General features: G+C 42.4%; 1 protein-coding gene across 7 annotated transcripts in view; it reads left to right on the top strand.

Moving 5' to 3' along the window:
• The window catches only part of UBR3 (ubiquitin protein ligase E3 component n-recognin 3), a 2077978-nt gene that overhangs the window by 1038694 nt on the left and 1016094 nt on the right, over nucleotides 1-23190 (top strand). For all 7 annotated transcript variants that reach the window (XM_085645338.1, XM_085645337.1, XM_085645336.1 and 4 more), the window contains exon 20: nucleotides 13323-13464. In XM_085645338.1, coding sequence (XP_085501464.1) covers nucleotides 13323-13464 — 142 coding nt within the window. The remainder of the gene's footprint in view (nucleotides 1-13322; nucleotides 13465-23190) is intronic.

Genomic DNA, 23190 nt, shown 5'->3' with positions numbered 1-23190 from the left:
GTCAAGCTAAGGACTTGTTTAAAATCATTGGTCGAGACTAACTGGGGCAGTATTTTAAACGATGTATGGAAGCAATTGGACCGATGAGTGTCTACATCTTTCGCTTGTGGGACGTTGTAATGTTCTTAAAATGCTGATACTACCCAAGCTGTTATATTTTTTTTTAGATCAGTGCCGCTTGAAATCCCACGTATCCAACTAGCAGTACTACAATCAGTGTGTGCCAGGTTTTTATGGGCTCAAGGTAAATCTCGCAGAGCCATGCGTTATATGACCCTCCCCCGTGAGAAGGGAGGCTGAGCTGTGCCAGATTTTACTCTGTATCATTGTTTGTATCCTGCAACACATGAATATTCTATTATTTGGTGATGAGCCAGTTAGCGCTGCGGAAGCCCCATCAATGTATCAAATGCTACTTGGCAGCGAGGTTAAAAAACGATTGTTCATGAATGTAGAGCCAAACTACTACAAGAAAACCAGGTTTAAGGTTTTAAATACAGCGTATAAGGTGTGGAAAGTTGTGCGAAAGCAATATGGGATAGAGAGGATTTCGCAGTATACCCCCCTCATTGCTACTACACTTCTTCCGCTGATTTTTTGCGATAGGACCACAGATAGATGGCGGACTAAAGGGATTTATTATTTAGGGGACCTAGATGGTAACAGCTGTCTAATGTCTTTTGAAATGCTAATGGACAAATTCCATCTCAGTAGGTCCAAATTTTTTTAATATTTACAAATCCGTGATTATTTAGGCAAACCAATTGAAATTAGGTCTAAACCCTATTATAGAAGCAGTGAGGAAAAATGCACGTATCGGGATACTGTATAATATATTGTTAGATACTAAGGGTAGCGATATAGAGTCACAACACCAAATGGGATGATAGGTTGGGATGCACTGGTGTGAGGATAGAAAACTCCATTGAATTAGCAGAGAAATTGTTAATATCTTCGAACCTGCGCGCACAACACTATAAGACGCTGTTCAATCCTTACTATACCCCAGCTAAGGTTCTTAAATGGGGGGGGGGGTACACATGACGGGAAATGTTTCCGATGTGAATCAGATGATGCAGATACAGTACATATTTTGTTTGCTTGTCGGCAATTAGTGAATTTGTTTATGCACATAGAAATATTTTTTATGGAAATTGTGGGGTGTCCAGTAAGTTTGTCTCCTGCCCAGGTGTTGTTGGGGGCAGATGAGAGAGGGGTCTCAAATCAACTGGCATATAAGTATAGGTATCTGATTTTTCTCGTAACAGCTGTGGACCGATGTTATGCATCGCTTCAATGTGGCTCCAAAAAGACGTGCCCTCTTTTGAACTTTGGAGGGCACGATTTTGTTTGTTTAATATTGAATTTAGCCTATATGAAATTAAGGGTATTAGGAAAAAGAAACTGGGCATGGAGATTTGGGGACCAGTGGTGTCTTCTATGAATGAATGAGGCCTAGATAAAGTTGAGATATGGCTGATCTTATAAACCTGCACTCGCCCTTTAAGGAACCCTATGTATTATGTATCACCACTATTTTCTATGTATTATGAAATATTGTATTTTTTTAAAGATATTTTACTGTATTTCTTAACCATTGTCTTTTTAAATAAAAACATTGTAACTTGTGATAACTTTCATGGATTAATAAATTTAAAAAAACAAAAAACAAAGCTCTGTTAAACACTTGTTGCCACATAGCCAATCACAGGTGTCTGACCCAGCCATAAGTGTTCCCCTCAAACCGCATCCCAAAAAGCTCATTACTCATACTCTGTTTCAATCTAATTACAGACCGCTTTAGAGACAGAAAAACTTGGAGAGGGAGTAGCTTTTGGGTTACTACCATTCAGCCATTAGCTTTCAGGTTCATTTCATGCTTTGTCATTGATTGAATGGGCTGCCCATCAAGCCCTTTGCATATCGAGGGTGGTAATATTGTTCGATTGGGTTTTGATAATGGGAGCTCATGTAAGACTGAAGATGTGACATGAAGTGCAGCTTGTAATTGAGATTAAGTGGCGTAGTCTCATGTATTTATTTTAATTACACAATACATTTTTATTTTTAAATGTATAGCTTTTTTGTTAAATAACGTTTTGTGGTTTGGATTCCTTAGTCTAGTGCAAAGACAGGGTGCTATAGACTAATCTCCCTTGCACGTTCATTTGTTTTATTTCACTGTCCTGCTACCATGTTAGATTTCCTACTGGCCCATTGTCAAAGTATCTGCTGTGCAATATTTTGCTCTGTATGTCTTTCAAATTCACCATTTACAGCACAAATTCATGTTCTCATTCCTTGAGTAACACTCTTCTTTGAGGCTATTGCTTTACTCTAGTGTAGTTACTGCTCAATATAGCCATGCTCCCAGTGTCCATATAGCTGTACCTCAGGGTGTTAGTTAATTGTGAAACTGTCTCTCTAGGACAACGGGGGCAAAACACACAGTCGCCCAGCTGTAACCAAATACTTCCACTAACAAAAAATAAGTATGGCTTGATGTCCTTTGAGACACACAAGCAGGAGTTCAAATTGGCAGATTCAGAGATTTTCTGATACTAGAAATCAGACGCGCGCTAGCAGCACATGTAGCCAGAGTCACTAATTCTTTATGAATTCCTCTAATTGACGAATCTTCACTACAAGAAGTTAGGGTGCTGATTGAACCATTGACCAAAAAAGCAACCAACATGATATATAAGAAAATATTAGGTAACTCCCCCAATATTATGGTAAACGAAGAGCGGGCTGGGTGAGGGACGTGGGTCTGCTCGATGATAGGAAATGGGACAAGGCACTTCCAGCCTCCAGAGAAGTTGCAATTAGATCGGGGTTTCGCATTATACAATTTCGAATAGGGGGTAACGTGAGGCAGGAGACTTCATTCACACTTACGGATCCTGTGCCCAACTTCAACGCTACTGGGTTACAGTGAGGGATTGTCTTCACAGAGCAATGGGTACTCGAGTGGAGAGATTGGTCAGAACACTGGCTTAATATATGGGGTGACGGTGATCAGCCACAATATACCAAATTACTAGTGGCGTTGGGGCTCTTGGTGGTGAGAGGAAATAGAGCAAAGAGTTGCAGAGCAAGTGACCCACCTGAGGTATGTGTATGGAAGGAAGATATGGATTGGTGCATTTTTGTTGAGAAGCGGGTCTATAGAGGAGGGAGGGGGATGCCCCAACAAGTGGGAAAAGTTCTGGAAATCCTGGCACAATACAGGAACATAAGTGTGAGCCCATAGCCTAGGGAAGAAGGCGGTATTACCCGTATAGGAAGCAGGTGAGATAGAAAGGGAAGGGAGGAGGGTTTGCAAGAAATGTAGTGAAAAAAATAATTATATGGAGATTTTTACCATTCAAGATAAAAGTAACAATGCTTTTTTTTTTGTTGTAAACCTGAATAAACATAATTCTTTTTAAAAAGTCATTTTTAAATCGGAACAAATTTATACAAAATGCCAACCTGTCTAATCTAAAATTCGATAGGGGAAAACTAAATGCCTTTTTTTGCTTTTCATGTAACTACCGCTGCCTCATTTTTCAAATAAAAAATATAACTTGCAAGCATAATGCCTATTTTTCAAAGCGTGTGTTTTGTTCATTTGAGTCTGAAAATAGGCATTGGTTAGAGGCATAAAACATTTTCTGAAAACCATGCTAACCTTTCAGTTTTTCATGTTCATTGTTGTGGTCATATTTTTCAGTGAACAGTCAAAATGAGTGATGTATTGCCTGCCAGCATGAGCAAATATTGTATAACCTTTATTCTGGGAACAATTTATTTTCTAATTGGTTGCTACATTCCCAGGGGTAGTTTAAGAATTTAATAGTCAGAAAATGCCTTAAAAATCTTTATAGTAGTTTTGTCCGTAAGTTGCTTAAAGGTCTGCTTGGGAAGTCACGCTGCATGCTAAACAATTATACATTTTAAACCGTTATACTTTATATCATATGTGCGTTGACACGTGATCACCGCTTCGAACCTGTTTTCTTAGTGATAGTTCCCACCACTGAAGACATTCACTGTTAATATGATGTAGAGACCCTCTTGAATTCTAACCGCCCCGCCCCCCCACCCCACCAATGCATAGCTCATTTTTGACAACAGGACGTTTTTGCCATTTTTTCGGACATTTTCGAGTTTATAAATGTACCCATGGCGTGAAAAGGACCCTAGTGGGGACTGAGAATATAGACAAAATATGTAAACTTTTTCAAAAGAAAAAGTGCTATAGAAGAAAGTGTGTTTTTTTTGTTCGTCCAGGGCGAAACATTTTATGAAATTACTCTGGATACAGATAGTCGCAATGCCTGAAGGTTGTATGGAAAGTATGCCCTTTGGTGCACATCAGCATAAAAGATACCTGCTCACTGTATTTTCCTTACAGTTTATAAAGTGACATGTTCAGAGTTGCATCTGTAGCTCACATCCAGTTCTCACTAGACATTTTCTGTCCACGCTAGTCTCTTGCTAGTGACAATTGCATGAAAAAAGTAAGCGGAAGACAAATATTACCTAAAATGCTAAAGGAGTGAAATGTAGTTTTTTCACCCGTATGAGGACCTTTGCAGGACTTTCTTTTTTTTGCAGGACATTCTTAGTTAGAATTAGCGGTGGGATCATGCAAGCCACAATATTTTGGATACCATATGGTCTCTAGCTTACAGAAATACCCTGTGTTGGTATGGTTTCCTTGGTACAAGCCAGTCTTGGGCCCAAATACTTTAGCCATCCCACTTGTTAGAGTAAATGCTTTTTTAGATATAGTTTAAAAGTTGCAGGCAATTCTAGGAAAGACAATGTGCTGGGATCCATGCAAGCCATTAAACACCTTTTTGTCTCGTTTTCAGAAATGCCTGGGGTTGTTTGGGTGCCCTGGGTACCAGCCAACCATGGCCCAAAAAATCTCCAGACATACAAGTTATCAGATCTCAGTGAGACACTGTACATCCAAAATGCAGTGTTTATCTGTTCTCTTCCATGGTTGTATCCATTTATAGAGGTGGTCTTATTTTGATAAAGTGAAGTTTGAGGAAGCCATGTGAGGGGGTATAAGGAAGCCAGACAACAGACTAAGTGGACGACTCTTGTAAATTTCCAAATTATTGAAAATGACCAAACAATCCTTTGGAATGGGTCTTGGCCTCTCTAGGGTGCAGGATAGTAGGAAAGTTCCTTCATCTGCTACTCCAAGTGAGCTAAAATGCCTATGGCCTTGCTACCTTTTCCGTTTCTGTTTGCTCGCTAGTCCCAAAATTATCCATGGTGTCTAGGTGACGGCTTTGAATAGTTTATTTTCTCCTAAACTTACTGAATCGCTTACAGTTGTCAGATTGAGTTACTGCTTCAAGTCTGAGGTTGAGTTGGAGCTTCCGGAGTCTCAAAAACCTACTTTCGTGTTTCATTCTCTTGAAGGATCTTTGATTAATCAGGTAGGTAGACCTGGATGTAATGAGATGTCAGTTTCTACTCCAGTATACTGTATGAACAAGGCCTTGACTTTGAGCGGGCTATGGGGTGATTTAAGGGTGGGTTTCATTTGATCACACTCTTGGAGCTCAAGGTGCATTGTTGGGCTTTGACTCTGAAGTCTTTAAAGCCCTGAAGTAGGATTCTGTGGGAGACTAAAGTAGATACTATTGCAATTGCTGAGGCATACTAGGACAAGGACTCTTCTCAGCTCACCTCCAAATGCCTGGAACAAAAGTGTGCAATGCAAATAGGTTGCCATGGTCAATGGGTTTCACAGTTTTCCTGACATCAGACATCATTTTGTTCTTCTGCAACAGTTTCCGACCAAAAAGAGGTGTCTAGCACATTTGTTTCCCACCTCATGGACCTCTGTTCTCTGATTTTAAAGGATTTTGAGGCATTTGTTTTGAAAGTCAGCTCTTTCTTTACACCTTTTTCAAACTGGGTACTTGGTATTGTTGCCTTTTTCATAGCTTTGATTAGTTTTCATATCCTGGGTTTCTCGTGCCAGGGGCATGGATGCATATTATTAGATGCTCTTTTCCACTTAGATATTCAAAAAGTGCAAATGTATTCTGGCATGCCAGCATGAAATGCCACCTTTTCCTCTTGAACATTCAGTGCAGAAAAATGTCCTTCGGAAGAAGATATTTCTCTTATTTTTTTTTTCTCTTCTGTTCTCTTACTTTCCCAGTAGTCAACATCTTTTTTCTACTTGGAACAGAAAGCCTTTTTCTGTGGGTCATTTCTATGGGAGATAGAGAGTTCCTTTTATCTAGTCAACTGTCCACTGAAGTTAGTTACGCTCCTCAACCTGTGGATACTGCGGCCAAGCCAATGCTGTCCCTTGCACTGTTGAGTATAGTGAGATGCAACCTCTAAGTCACTGGTTGGAATATTGTTGTAAACCATTTAGTAAACATGTCTCGTCAATTTAGTGCACCTCATGAGGTCAAAGCTCTCCATGCTTGTATGAATTATGCGGCTTGCACTGTGGATTTCCATTCAAATCCTCTTGTTAGAGCTACAAGTCCCATGATAAAAAGAAAATCCTCTCACACTTTAGAAAATGGTGTGATGCTACAAACTAGAAATTAAACTTCCCAGTGCTTTATTTGCTTTTTTTAAATATACAAATAAGTAAATAAGTGCTGTGTCCTAAGGTATGTAATGGCAGGCCACTGCGGCTTGCACTACACAGAGCCCCAGTCAGCGCTGCTAATTGTCACTGCCAACGTTACCTACTAACCATCAAGCTCATACAAATGTGACAATATGGACAATTCCATGTCAACCATATCTGTAAGAATGGCGTGGATGAGCAGGTATTATTATTTTTAAATGTGTTTTGAATTTTTATGTGCTGTTGCTCATGTTCTCTGATAGTGCCACCATCTAAGTGTAGGTGTTAAGCAATAATGGCTGGTGCTGAGCACAAGCAAATACTGGCACACGTTAAGCACTGAAATGTCCTAGCATTTGGTCAAAGTTTGCCAGTACATCAAGGCAATGCCCTCCTTTCATCCTCAGCCTTCAGCCATCTTTCTCAAGCTCTTTCATTTTGTGCTAAGAAAATACTCTCATTTTGGAAGGATCAGGTGCTGTTTGTTCTCCAATGAGCTGGTACACATCAGCTGGCAATGGGAGGGTGTTTGTACAAGTTTGCAATAGTCTCAGATCATTCAGGACTCCTTGATGTTTAACTTTTCTGGGGATGACTATGCGCTGTAGCTGACACAGTCTCTAAGGTCATCGCACACAAGGGCCTTGTTAGATTCATTCCCTCTACTGACGAGGCTGACCTTCATCAATGGGCTTTACCTTCAACACAGTACAATGTCAACTTATGTTTTCTTTGCATCTGGCCTTCAAGAATCATGCATTTGCGTGGTCTCTCATGCCAGGTTAAGAGTGCTCTGGGGGAATTTGTGTGTTGTGCATTGGAATTGCACGTTGCACTGTCCATGCACACCCAAACCACTCACACACCCCAACACTCTTAAGCTGGACAGCCTCTTGAGGGGCTGCTTCATTAACTTTCTAAGATCTTAAATCCTGGCAGCACTTTCCTCGAGTTGAATGTCTACAGAATGTAAGATCCATCCCTTCACTTACATTTTTTAGACTTGAAGTAAATCATCTTGACCATAAAAGCCCTATTCGCTATAAACACCTTCTTAACTCTAGTCCGGTCATATGTAGAAATGTAGTCATTATCCACACAGACAAAATGAAGTTCACCCATTGCATACAGCAATGGAGTTCCTCTGATTCAAGTTCACTTTGCCAGCTGACAATGGAGATCTATAAAACAATGATTTTGAACCACATATATTTTCTGGTTTCCCAAACTATGGTGGTGCTCAACCCACAGGTAGCCGGGTAGAGCAGATACCTTTATGTCAGCATAAGTGGATATTGAACCTGTGAGCCATCTTATCCTTCTAGGTCTGAAGTCATGCAGAGGTAGGAAGTCATTGCAACCCAATTTCATACCAGATGCAGAGCTTTTGAGTGTGCAAGGTACAGAATTCTCAGAAGAGGCGGCTACTTGTTGATTGATAATCGATGTTCCTAGTTGCCTGCTTTCCCATCAATGCCCTTTATTCAGAATTCCAAGGGCATTCAGTGGCGTTTGGTTAGCCTTCTGTTTTTGGGCTGGCCATGCCAGTTCTTATTTCCTGAGCTCCTGCCTCCTTACCATTGAAATGTCACTGGCTGTCCCCGAGGAAGGACTTTGAGATGGGGGATGGATTCTCAAGTTCTACTCACAAAAGCTTAAGTTTGATGTAGGATTCATGAAAACCTGAGCTGTCTAATACCTGCGCCTGCCTCTAAACCCAGTGCTCTCACACCTTAAGTACAAGTCGTTTGAGCCTATGACCGTATAAGGCAGGCACCCTTTCATAACCATCTCTGCTAGAGAGGGACATCTAAGTGAGCTGTAAACCCTGTGATAACTTTTGGCTTTACCTCAGTCTTGCACAACCAGATACCTGTAGTTTGCGCTTTGATGTTTCAGGTTCTATTTTACGCTAAAAGCGGTAAAAACTGTAGTTCTACTGGTTGTATTTAATTTGTTTTGGTGTCATTTTATTTATGAAAATTAATAATAGTTTTCTAAATTGATTTGGGATTTTTCTTGTGTTGTGTTTTCACTGTATTACTGTTTGTGTGCTGCACAAATACTTTACACATCGCCTCTTATCCTGACTTCTTTGTGCCAAGCTATCAGAGGGTTAAGCCCAGGCTAATTTAGTGATTATTGTGATTGAGCCTGACATGGATTGTGGTTGTTGCTTGATTAGGGTTTTCAGTGCCCTCAACTCATAACCCAATAGCTTGCGATTCTCCTTTGAGATCAAGCTTCTCACGTTTGTCGAGCACCAGATTTCTACTTCCTATAATGTTGCATCTTGGACCATATGCTTATAAACCTGCAGAGCTGGAGAAACTGATCTAGACTGAGTAGACCTGTACATTTTCAAAACCGCAGCCACTCTACGCTGAACTAAGAGGCTACTCTCTTGGATTTTTGGCTCTCAAGCTAATGAATTGGCCACCCGTAAACCTAGATAATCAAAAGTATTAACAAGTTCAAGAGATGTATTTCCCAGCCCGGGTTTACCCCTATAACATTTGTGTGGATTATATACCATATATTTTGTCTCTTGAATATTTTATTTTATCCCTCTGTTGTTGCAAAATCCGTCAAACCTGTTCAGGAGATTTCGCAAAGGCTATTGGGTTCTGGATAGTAGCAGGGTGTCATCAGCAAAAAGGAGTGCTGGAATTGTTTTGGGGATTCTGCACATACACAGAACTGTGCGCAGGAAAACAGGACCTCGGTGTATAGGGGTTGTACCTTCCTACCACCTTAGTACCCAAAATCCCCAAACCGACTAGCTATAGTGTCTCATTTGTTTTCCTACATAATCACGAAGCTACAACTGATTATACAACCCTGAACCCAACACTCCTGACTCTCAGGAATCGCTGTAGCAAGACATACCCTTTCGCCCACTCACTCATACTTGTCCACAATAAGGATTGTTAGAGCCACTGTATAGTTCAAAATGTTTATTTTAACTATTGTGCTCTATAATGCAGTATGCGAGCCACTATCGGCAGCAAAATGCATAAACCTAGAACAGTTAGCAATACCATAGAATATGAAGGGGGATGTCATCATATACAGACAGTGGAAAAGGGACTATAAGGCCTAACCACCCTCCCCTTAGTAAGTTGAGGTTTATTATATAAAGGAAGATCTCTGGGCTTTGTCAGCAGACACCATACCTTAGAGCCTAGATGGTAGGTTTACATTATAGGAACAACATACTCTTCGCCAAGGAAAGGTCTCTCTCCAAGTGTGTGTCAACAACATGCATCCCCGTAATATCAAAGCACAAGCTTTCCTACAGGGCAGCTGCTTTTAGCATGTTTTGTCTAGGTGCTAAGGACTGACCAGAACTGAATAACAAGGGGCATGTTTATCGACCTTGCACATCATGTTCAGGCTAAACTCCAGGAACAGCAGAGAACGCAGAAAGCAGACAGCTCTCATGTGAAAGGCACAGAGTCTTGCAAAATAAAGTCATGTAGTTACGTGCGCAAAAGCCGCATCATGGCAGTAGAGCTCATGCTAATTTAGCAATGTCGAGAATGACCCTAACGGCCATATAACAGAACTTTTCTGCCATTCAGTTTGGGGAAATCATTCATGAAGTTGTTAAGATAACTTATAACCTGATTTAGGAACAGGGATAATAGGGATAATAGGGTGGGCATCAGGACACAGGCCTGACAGCCCCTTCTACAGATTGGAATGGAGCTGGTTAATTCTCCCAACCTACCCAGTCTGACTTGGGCGTTATTGGACTGATGCTGCCTAATTAAAGTATCCAGAATATGGGAAGGAACACCTGTTGATCCCTATTTCTAGGAACCAGGTCAAACACAGGTCACAAACATGTGATCTTTGAACAATGTATGTATTTCCATGTTGTATGTGAGAAACTAAAGGATGGGTCAGTAGTGCTAACCTTAGCATGGAAAGCGGCCTGAAGAGGGAATACAATCTGAACACTAAGTAGCCAACCCTGGAGCTTATTCAAAAGTTGCTTGCAGAAAACTATCTGCAAGTTATCAAGAAGGCTTATCGGACTATAGTTCCAGGGACTCCCCTTTCATCCTTTTAAAAAATCTTATATATGTGCCCCAGCACAAATATCTGGTATATCTAAACCATTCAATAACACATTAAAAAATAAATTAGTATTGGGGCCCCAGTCTCTGATCAATATGGATCCTGGGAATAATATTGGGGCCTTGATGTTTCCCCGTGTGAAGGGACTCTATATAGCCCTAGTAGTATCTAATAATGAAAAAGCAATGCAAACACCACTGGTAATTAACCTTTGTGGCGAGATCTTTCCATAGTCTGATGGTTTAACTATATTGGGATTGCAATCAGAATAAGAGTCAGAAAAGTGTTTGACCCTAAGACCCATATTGACACAATTATTTTGAACAGTAAAAGTTGTTTATTATAAACATGCTCTATCACTCACCGCTTCAGGCCTACTGGTTTTCTTAACCTTCTCAAGTGGTTAGACTGATCCCAGTCCTCCTTCAAACTCAAGTAGTCGTTTAAGCAACACCACACACATCATTTAATCGCTATGGCCAGACTCCACTACCATCTAGTTATAAAGTGCACGTCATGGAATACAAAGAGTAATGGACCCTGTATACAATGATCTTGCTTATTGACAAAAGTATGAAATCCCCTCCTATCTTTTATGAAATCATTGAGTCTTTATCTTCCATCTCCAGATTGCCACAGACCTCTATTTTAAAGCATCATTTGTGCCGCAAATTTCCATTAATCTTTCTAATGCACAGTAAAATCACTTATTGCATCAGTTAACTTTAAATCTGTCATAGAGGTGTTAGATTTGTTCTCAGATTTATTTGGAACTTAGTTTCAGTCAGGCTAATCAAATTATTACTTCGATTTCTTCAGTCTGTTCCCATCTGTTCAGTCAGGCTGGGTTATTGCACCTAAAGGTTGGAGCAGATTATGATAGTGCTGGATCGTCTACAGTGACTCCTACTACCTGATCACATCAGGTTCAGGTGGATACACCTGGTAACGCAACCATATCAGTCTAAGAGATATAGGACCTTGTGATGCATGACAAAACAGGTGTCTGTTATATTCTAAAATCCCCAAAATTGGGCTGGCAAACCCTGTGGCATATGTGAAACTGGCAATATGGGTCAGTCTGATAATACCTCCCATTCCATCAATGCCCCAGGTATTTCAGGTCTTTTAACCATCACCTGTAATCTGATATTAATCATGGAGTTTGTTTTTGTTCATTTGACCTCATTCCAAGTGAGTGCGGTGCCAGTGTTATCGGGGCGCATATGGAGCAGGGAGCATTCTGCACAGGGCGGCCTTCAGCTAGCAAACAAATGCTGCTAATATCATATCATATGCTTCCTCATTGCTACCACGTTGACTCAGCTTCCCAAGCTGCCACATGCAGAGGGACGGGTTATTCTAAAAGAGACCCCTTGCACTGAATTCCTTTTTTGGTCGACTTGGCTGTACAGAGAACAGTTTATTTGGGTAGAAGCAGGCCCACAGGAGCATAGTTTGATTGCTAGGTTGTTTGATTTAGTTGTGGGGAGAGTTGATCAATCATAACTAAGGCTCCCGGTTTTCTGTTTTTTACGGATTTTTTACAGATAATTACAGACAGAAAACAAAGTGTTTCCTGTCTGTATTTAATTTTAAAAAGCGGAAAAATGCAGAAAAGTGCGCTTCTTGTGGGTGACTCTCCATGCTGTTTTTCGTGATTTCTAGGACAACAGCTGAGCAGATGGGCAGCATGGGAAGTTAAAAATCGGTTGAGATTTCCCTAAATGCAGGTGTATAGTAACATATATTTGTATTATAATGCTCATATTTACCTGAAGGTGTAGTGTTTTGCTATATTTGGCTGCTTAATTTGCTAAAACGGGACAGGCAGCAAAGAATGAGTGCATGTTTATTGGTTAAATAAATGTGGAAATATACAATTTTATTACCTCATATATTCACAAAAAACAAAATAAACATGGATAAACACCAATCAGATGGGCAAAAAATAAATATGGATAAATACAGACGTAAATGTTTAAAAAAAAAAATACCATAAAACCGGTAGCCCTAATCATAATTCATCTCACTGCATTCTGAGGTGACCCTGTTAGAGTTACAAGATAAATATGTCACCTTGGACACTTTTCCAGTACCACTCTTCCCTTTTGAAAATAATCCTTTGCTGGTACTGTAGTTCGAACGGTTCAAAGCAAATTGACCCAATGCTGCTGTTCTCAGAATGCTTTAGGTAGCTACAGAGGAGACCAGAAGCAAACCAGGCCACCTTAAGTGACATTGAATCTTCCAGTAGCCTTTTGAGAGCTGCTACAATTTGCGTTGTCAACTACGTGGTTAAAAAAAAGCTGGCCAGTCTAGTTTGAAATAGTGATTGCAACACAGCCTCCTATGATATCACGAGTTGGAACACTCATTTTCAAACTTGTTTAAAGGTTGTATATAAGCATTACTCCTGAAGGACCCACACTCTATTTTGCTTGGAAGATAAGGAACTCATGTAAATAGTAATCTTTTAACTGCAATGATTATTTGTAAAGATGGCGTAGAAATTTGTTTCAACTATCAAAATTTAAGTGTCAGTTTTGCATAATTTGCAATAAACCATTTGCCTTTTGTATAGCAGTTAGAATTTCCATTTTGAATTCTGATGTTTTTCTCTCAACAGTTTAAAGCAAGTTGGAACATACCCTGATAATCCATGGCCCCCTTTCAAGAAAAGAACACCTCTCCATCCTAGCTATAAAGGACTTTTGAAGCTTTTGCACTGTAAAACATTACACATTGTGCTGTTTACGCTGCTTTACAAGGTAATTTTAACAATTTAAGTGTTAGAAGTGAACTACTTAGCTATAAAAATCATTAGAACATTGGATTTTTGAGAGCTGCACTGAAGACAAAGAAGTTGTTCATGGTTAATGATGGTTAATATAGGCTGTCTCCTCCAAATTTCTAATGTTTGGTTTTCTTTTTAGTTTTTAAAATCATGATCTCAGTGAGCGGAATGTTTTAACATTCCTATAGCCCTTCTTTCTACCTTGAGCTATAATAGTTTTTGTAGCCCTCTACCTGGTGTAGACCTTGACCTGTGGCTCATCCCTATAATTTGGGTGCAAGACCTTTACCAATGGGTATAGTCCTCTACAGTGAACTATAAGGCTTTATTAAAGATATACTGTATAGTTTTGTAAAAACTAACATAATGACTAGACCTGCAGAGTTTTCAAAGTAAGACAGTTAATGTCTGAAGTAGTTACTCACTGAACAAAAATGACAAAGTTCTTTGCAATGTAGTTGCAAAACCAAAAGGGTTAAATGACCGTTGCTGGTAAAATGAAGTTTTTTGATGGATACTTCTAATCACAGATTTCTGACCGTGGAATACTCCTCAGGCGACAGACAGTATTCAGAAACTTTACTTCAGCCATAAACAACTAGGTGGCGCCATGCGAGTCCACTTTGGCTCTCTACTGCTTCAGGAGTGGTGCGGAGTAGCATAGAAGCACCACCCCTGTGCCCTGACATCAGTTACTTTGTTGCCACGTCTTCCAACGCAGATTCAACGCTCGGCTCCCTATTTTGCCAGTCTTCCAAACCTAATTCAATGGGCTAGAGAACGATGTCCCCGCCTCAAAAAATAGGTTTCAGACGAGGCCATGACTGGCAAAGCGGGTCATAGCTAAGGCATGGATGGCAGCATCCCCTCCCTTGTTGGGGGGGTTGAAAAAAGGGGTTGGATTTCTGCATGGGTTTGAAGCTACCTGTATTTAAAGTGAAGGGATGCCGAAAGAAGCACCCCAAAATATGGAAGAGATGGGCAAACTATTGAGGTCTCTTTCTGGAGCCCCTTACTCCCATAATAACTGATACATGAGTATTGAGGCTGTAGGGCGGTGGGTGAGCTTATTATTGTGTGATTCAATAACAAATTTGACATGATGGCCGGGGGTGACCTGCACAAGAGACTGTAATATGGACATGGCACAACATGTTGAACTTTTGAATGTTGAGATTCTATCTAATTTCTTTACTTTTCGGTTTCGATTGGATAAAATGGATGTCAACATCATAGATGTATTACTGTACTATACTGTTTCTACCAAGAAATCTGGTCATACCAGACTATATATGGATGTTGACACAATAAAATTTGTTTAAAAAAAAAAACTAGGCCATGACTATCAAAGCAAATGTCTGCCTCGGACCCACGCAGGCATCCTCAGGGGCCTTCAGTTAGAATTCTGCCAATGGAACTGCCCTCGGTGCCACTTGAGCCACTTTGAACCCACTTTGGGTTCCGCACTGGCTCTGGTTCCATCTTCAATTCTGACTCCATCCCCTGAGCTGGATTCTTTCAGATCGATGCTGACACCAGAGGAGGGTATACAGCTCAATCGTGCTATCCAACATCGAGCAGAATCTATCTCAACCAATATTGTGGCACACAGGCACACAAACACTAGGCAATCTGTCTGACTCTGACTACATGGTACGGCCCAAGCTTTACACAATCTTTTTGCCACTGACTCAGACAATGATAACTATAATAGAGAGGGCTACTGTGTTCCACAATATGAATTGGAAAACTGGTATAAATAACTTTTAGTTGTCAGTGGGCGGGAGACCTGGCCTTTCAAGATGGCAGATAGGACATACTAATGGGTGCTTTGCCCTGGTACATATTTTGTGACATTCTGCATTAAACATAGAAAAATGCAACAGCATGGACTGGAGAGGGTACGTGACAGAAGTAGCCTTTTTCACTCCGCAGATTTGCCTCCGAATAGCCGGGTCAGCCTACCTCTGCATGACTGCTTGGAGAACGGTGCGGCCTAAGCTCAGGACATGGGTCAGAGGTGGCGCACCTGGAGCTCACCTGAGAGGAGCCTAGGTGACTGTGGTGCAGAGTGGCAAGAGGGGGTGCTGGGCCTGCTCCTCCTGAGATGACCAGCAGTGGTGGAGACTGGTAGGAGAAGAGTTGAATGGTGGAGGCGGTAGGAGAGGAGTTGCCTCCCCCCAGTCTAAGAAAGACTCTGGGGACGCACGCCGGGTTCTGGATGGCCCTGTGCCTCTAGATTTGCTACTGCCCCTCCACTGGATACGTCCATGTAGTGGTCGCCCTACATGGCGAAGGGCGCCATGACACACCGTGCACCAGCATAGCTAACAGCAGGTGATTGGGGGCACTGAGGCTGTAACCAAGTGTCAGGCGGGAAGGTGCAGTAGCATCCGGGAACGCACCTGAGAACCTGGAGGCAATTCTGCCTATGGGGTGAGCTGAGCTGTCCTTGACCCGCGGGATACAGCACTACTGGGTGGAAGGACCCCCCCAGAAATCAACAGGGCATGTGAAAATAGGTCTCAATACCCTCCCCAACATAGTGAGCGACCTCGGACTGGCTACCTGAGCTTGGGGACTCTGGAACACAAGTGATGGGCTTGTCCCACCCCATGCCTGTGAGATAAAAGATGGGGAAGGACAGAGCTCTGAGATCCTCGCAACAAACAAAGCTGAACCAGTATACTTGGAGCATCTGGGATGCACACACCCCAAATGAGAAGGAAAGCCTGTCTGCCCCTCGACATCTTATGAGATCAACAGAACCGAGATTCTAGATGCCATTGAAAAATCAAGACTGCTGTTGGAAAACAAAAGACACTGTGTCTACGGAGGTGAATTTACTGAGAGTAGATTTGCGTGAAGTCAGAAAGAGATTGTTGGCCACCGAGGACTCGATTATAGAACTAAAAGCAGAAAGGAAGGCCCTACAAAGCACAGTCTGTGTTCTCTCAGACTTGTCACATCGCCCAGAAGACAGACTGGAGGATGCTGAGGGGTGGTCTTGTTGGAACAATCTTAGATTTATTGGATTTCTGGAGTGAGTGGGGGGCGATAACCCAGAGCGCTTTGTGGAACTGTGGATTAAGGCCGGGTGCCCCACCACGTGCCAAAATGGGCCACAGTAGCTGCTAAAACTGATGAGACCACGATAGTGGTGAAAATGGTTGAACCGAATGTCTTGCACAGTGCCAGGAGGCCCGGAGGTACTCGCACAGCGGGCATGGATAACAGTCCAAGATGATGGAACACTGGTGGATGAGACACCTGACATGATCGAGGCAGAGCTGTTGGCAAGTGGATCAGCGGTCCTGTCATTGGGGATTCAGGAAACGGAGCTGCCGCTCCATGAGACAGATTTATCAGACAACCGAGTGCCACTGACAGGCAGAGGGATTGATCTTGGCCTCACTGCCCCCACAACTTTTGATCCATGGGCCGGCTGTTGCACGCTTGCAATTCGCGCAGTCTTTGTACAGTGGTGATATTCTTGTTGGCTTTAATTGCCTAATGTCCAAACGATTAATGCTTGGTTCATGCTAATAAAAAAACAGCTCTTTTGGGCATCCCGACCTGCTGCTTTGCAGTTGTAATCTCACCCCCCCCCGCGCAAGCATGCATGAACGCACGCAAGCATGCACACACACACACGCACGCACATTTAGAGAGCGTTCACAGCTCTGTACAGTAGGGCCATTCGGGACGGTCGCCCTCATGCTGGTTTTGGCCACACCTTTCTACACAAGCGGGGTGGGTGATACGCCATGAGCAGCGACTTCCCATATAAATTGGTTATAGTGATGAGAAGGCTTTTAGAGGAACTTTTAGTTTGTTGACTTACTGGTCTTTCTATAGTGATTGTTGATTTCTACTTTTTATCTCTTTAGATTGTATGTAACATGTACAGTTCAGGGTTGAACATGGTTCCTTCCCTCCTGCTGACCACTTCCTGGGAAGTATTGCATCTAACTAGCCCAAGATGCATTATTCTGCCCACCCCAACATGGCAAAACACCTCTTTCGGTGTCCAGGGTTCGTTAGCCCAACCCAGTGATGTGGCTACATGCCCCTGAAAAAACGGATTGACAACAGGTTTCCCCTCTCCTTCATGGGTGCCATCTAGTCTGCCTAAACAAGGGGGCTTCCCTTCTCCCAAGTGGTCCTCATCAGCTTTGAAGCTTGCATTTTGGGCCAACACTCGTGTGTCTTCCTGCAGGAGGGAGGTTGCACCTCTCTCCTGCGCAGACCCCTGTTGTCTTCTTTCCAGGAAGGCAGCACTTTTCGCCAGGAGGACAGAAACTGTCTGCATGACACACCCTGTGTACAACAGTAAACAGGCACTGTAAACTTTATTCAAGTTAAGTGGCAACTTCTAAAGTTGCCCTTTGCTCACCAGTGACATCAAATCTGATTTAACCATTAAATCAGGTTTAGTGCACTGATTCTTGTGATAACTTACTGTACCAACTTTAGTAGTCCCATTCAGAAGTTAACAGGGCTGAGATGTCAGTCTATAACAACTCTGCACTTGCCTGTGAGGCTACTATTCTTTCCTCAGTAAAAACTACAATTTAGGGTTTTTATTGCTGGAACACGTAAAAGTACATGTTCTATGTTTTTAATATACAGCACCCTGCCTTAGATTTCCATAGGCATGCCTTAGAAGGAAGGTTGGACTTTGCCATTACTTTAAGTGAGAAAGTCGAGTTAGCAGTTTTAAACTGCCCTTCCAATCTGCAGTGGTAGACGGGGAGCCATGTTTGTCATACTCATGGTGGCACAACTGATGCTGCAGTCCACGAGAGACATCTCAACTTACAGGCTCTATGTACCACTGATATCATATACGAGGGACTGACGAGTAACATAGGCTGTGCCAATTGGGAACAAACCAATTAACCATGCACCCGTTAAGGGTCAGAGCACATGCACTGAGCCCTTTTTAGTTGGGCATTTCAGAGTCATCACACCTGGTCCTAGAGGTCAGAAATTGGGGCAAAAAGTGGAGGGGAATCTTCAAAAAGCTTGATTCTGTAAATACAGGAGCTGTGGTATTGATAACTACACACTACAAAAGGGGAGCTACATGCAGCTGTCCTGTGATGCTGGTGGAGCCCGAACTGCCTCCTCACCATCCCACACTGAAGAATGACATACATAGGACAATGAAAATAGCATCCTGGAATATACACCTTAAACAGAATAGGGTGCTCACCTACCTTAAGAGATAGGCTGTCAGAGTGGGTTTATAGGTGAGACACCTGACGGACAATGAAGTGGACAAGATCTGCAAAAATGGAGAGGCCAGATGTACTCCTCCACTTACTCTTTCTATGCAAGGGGAGTGTAGATTGGCTGGCTCCTGTCATTCCCTTCCAGCACCATAGAACTGAAGTAGATGTGCAGGGTAGATATATCCAGGTATATGGACTACTAGATAGGCAAGAGCTCTGCTTTGTAAATATGAATGCCCCGAATATGGATGATGGATGATGGACAATTTTACTGGAGGGTAATAGAGCTCCTCGGGCTGTTCATGATGGTGAAGGTTGTATGGGCAGGGGACATCAATTGGTCTCTAGATGGGGGATAAGGACTGGCATCCATGACAAAAAAGTCTACGCAGGATGAGGACCGGATTGACTTCAGTTGATATATGAAGGGAGCTCTACCCAGATGCACAGACCCATGATACACATAGTAGACTGGACCGATTTCTGATGACAGATTTCATATTACGTCGGTCAGTGGGTTCCTGTTGCACTACTCCCCACTGAATATTGACTACTCAGATTCTCGAAAAAGATACCCGGTCCAGTTGTGGAGATTACGCTTTGCGGTTTTGCAAAATCCTGTATTTTGTGAAGGTGTGAGGGAGACACTGGACTCTTTTTTTATTATTTTTTGAATAAATGGAACACGACTGCCACAAGGGCAAATGAGTGGGAGACATTTAAATGCCTCATTAATGGAAATTCCATTTGGCGACTTTTGCCTTTTTATGAGAATTTTTAGAGCAATTCTAGGCGAGCAAAGCAACAGCACGTTCCTTGGTCCTTTCTACTCCCACAAGACAACTACACTAGCAATTTCACCCTCTCCATGGCTATGATGCAGGCTCTCCATTCCACCAGCAACAGGGTTCTCAGAGATCACGCTCAGGACAGCATGGACAACGTGTAGCTCATTCACCAGCCCCTCCAGCATCATCATCAGCGAAACAGCTGTGCTCTTTGAGGAACACAGCCGCCTGCTAGAGACAGGATCAAATATTTACTCCTAGGATGGAAGATCATCACTTCCGACAATTGAGGCCTGAAAACTGTACATCGGGGCTACACCCTTCCATTTCACTCTACCCCACTGCACTTTTCATCACTATTTGAGCAGCTGTTGGAGGACCACCTGTCCATCTGGCAGTGGGCAGTGCTGGCTCTTTTGGTCAGGGGGGCCGTAGAGAGCGTTCTGGCCTCAGATGTAGGTACTTGGTATTACTTCAACTACTTTCTTGTCCCGAACAAGGACGTAGGGTCTCATCTGATGTTAAATCTTTGCCCTCTCAATGCCTTCCAGTAGATGTTACGTAAAAGCACTTCTCACAGCTTATTGGGTGTGTCAGATGTTAGAAGAATGATGGCTCACACAAAATAGGCGCAACCTACGCAACAAAGCTCTCTGGGCAAATATTCCAATTAAGGAGATGCCACAAGGGAGAAGGTAGACTATCCCACAGAAGACAAATCACCCTCAAGATGGCAGGGAGCCATTGCTAAAGGAAGTCCTGCCAGTCTGCAAGTCCAGGGTGGTGCTGGACATCACACTATTAAGCACACTCCTCAGAAAAATCTTCAATGGAGTGGAGAAAGAGGGAAACTCTGGCTTAACCTACTACCTGCATAAAAAGTGCTGAATAATGAAAAGATCAGCCAACCAAAGAAAGATACTGAATGGCAAACTTTAAAAACGATACAAAAGGCCACTGACACAGAATCAATATCCACTGGCTGGCCTTTCCAAACTCCTTCCCCCTTCCATAACCCGGAAAATGCCCAAAACCAGTAATTGCCTAAGTTTTTAACTTGAGAGATCGAGATGCAGTCCTCTGAGCAGTAGGAAACAATAGTCCCATCCAGTTTGAGAACTCACATCCCACTATTTCAGCACTATGCCCAAACAGTACAAACCAAACCTATATCCGTCAATGAGGCTAATAGAGAACTACAAAAAAGGGGCATGAAATATGATACTGTTCCCCACAAAAATATGAGTCCTAGGGAATTCTGGCATCTCTTGAACCAAGTCTAGGATTGGCTGGATGGCTGGTGGAAAGCCAGAAAGAAATGACGCATGACTACAGAGATGTAGAACAATCAACAAGCAGCCTTGAGAGAGAAGAATGCAGGACGTGAACACTGAGGGAGGTGAGGACAAAAGGGACAGAACAGATGAAAGGGAAGTAGTCACGGACCAAACATGTGAAAAGTGTGACCTGGTCCTAAAATTAATCCCTAAAAACGCCCCCTATGCACAATCAGCTTGATTAGGACTAATTGGACAGAGCCATGTAAACAGACAATGGCACCAAAGACAACATCTGTACATACAAATAAGAAATCTACAAAGAAGATTAGCTTTTTTACCAAGGTGTCATGCTTCTCCCTAACAGTCTGCTCAAAGGCTGGGGCAGTTAGACAATAATGCAGACATTGAACCGAACGACAAATGGTCCCCCAACCCAGCTCCCAAGAGACACTTCCCTCACTACACATGAGAGGTGGCAAGGATAATCTGAGGCAACAAAATATCTTAAGAAATCAAGTTGGTTTGTATTGTAAGGGATCGGACAGTTTAAAATTAAATCCATGGATGGGAGTTGAAGAATGAGAAAGTAATGCAGAGTCTAAGCTCAACTACACAGCCTTACTATAAACAAAATGAAGGGACAGTGCAGTTCAGTGTGACCATATTTGAAGCTTCCAAGCCAGTATTGAGGTAGCAAGCCACCGCAACGATCACTGGGTAACTTAGAGAAAGGGAGGTGACACCATCTAATACATATGTAGCAAAGGCAATCCCAAGGCCTGGCTGAAGATCTGATACATCAGATTACATTTTTTTTAAAGAGAGGGACACAGCATACTGGTGGAGTAAGAATACTGTTGTTAATATGCAAGTAATAAAGCAGGAGATTGCTGACCCAATAGTAAACCTATTTGCACAATGTCTCAAGTCATTATATAAACCAAGACTCAAATGCAACCAAAGACGAAATAGAGAGATTGGTACGAGGCCTCGCAACCAACACTACTACATGACCATAGATAGAACTAGAGCAAAAGGTTGGGGTGAAGGCTTATCGGAATGGACTGCTGATAGGGATTTTTAAACAGCTCATGAGTATACTGTCAGAACCTATCCATCGTATGCTCTATGAAACAAAGTATGAGAGGTCACTTGTGGTAAATAAAATATTACGCTCTCAGACTTTTAAGTATATAAATAAGATCATGCATAAAGCAAGAGGCTGAGTCTGTGGTATCAGATTCATAAAGGGATTTATTCCATTAACTCGAACAAAATCTATTCTATACTGACTGTGAGTGCGTGTACAAGCGTCTAAGTGTCTACACTAAATGCGAGGGGGTAGGAATATTCCATGGTAACAGGGCTATGAATTACTTGCATGAGGACAGAGAAGCCGGGCCTTTTGCTCGGTAGCTGGAAGAATGTTTACTTAAACTACTAGACAGGAATGCATTGGGCAGGGAGCGGAGCAGATAATTTCCGAAGGTGAAATACAGTTCTTGGCAGGCAGCAAGCTGATGTCGGGCATCGTGAGCCGCGCAGAGGATGAGACAAAGTTCATGGTCACAGATGCAGGCTCGGACTGGAGCTTCAGAGACAGAAAGCAAGAAAAGCTTGATGACAGAATCAGGGCCTACTTGCCTGGACTGTAAAATGGCATAAGTGAACCATATAAAGGCGGTGGCCTTTCGTACTTAGGAATGGAATATCCGGCCCATTCATGGCGGATCAACAGAGGACATGTTAACGGTGGACGCACATGTATTTGCGTCTTCATAACTGGAACTGGAGGGAACATACATGTACTTGTAACATGCACATAGAACCGTTGGGGTCCAAGATAGGGGACATAACTGACCAGAAAAATCCATATTTCCACATTCCCTCCTTGTCCCCTACTTGCCCGTCAAGAGATATCAATCTTCATTAATCCATTGATCTGTTCATATAGCATCATTTGTTCTTCTTTTTTCTTCTGGGACGAACGAAATCTTGGTGGTGGAATATACGATGTGGCACACAGACCACAAATCGCTGGTCCACATTGTAGGCATAAGCAGCAACTGAATAGTATGAGAAAGCCAATACCTAGGAAGGATAGGACCCTCCATCCAAAGGTAGATAATACACTCCAAAACCAACCGGACCAAGTCCAGGTGCCTGGATTCTGGTGTATCTGGCTTACAATCTTATGAAGGCGAGTTATGGCTTTATATACAGATGGCGAATTTTCTGGTATGAAAAATGCAATAGCTTGATCCGATGACCCTACAAGCTCCGCCCCTATCGGCCAGGATAACGTCAAGGACAAGACTATTTTGAAGCACAACAATCCGCATAGCAGACTGCTCTTCTGTTAAATTGCCTAAGGCGGAAATAGTTTCGTTCACTA

This window comes from Triturus cristatus, chromosome 3_1 (genome assembly GCF_964204655.1).
Source record: "Triturus cristatus chromosome 3_1, aTriCri1.1, whole genome shotgun sequence".
Taxonomy (NCBI): domain Eukaryota; kingdom Metazoa; phylum Chordata; class Amphibia; order Caudata; family Salamandridae; genus Triturus; species Triturus cristatus.
This window is presented reverse-complemented; position numbering and strand designations above follow the sequence as displayed.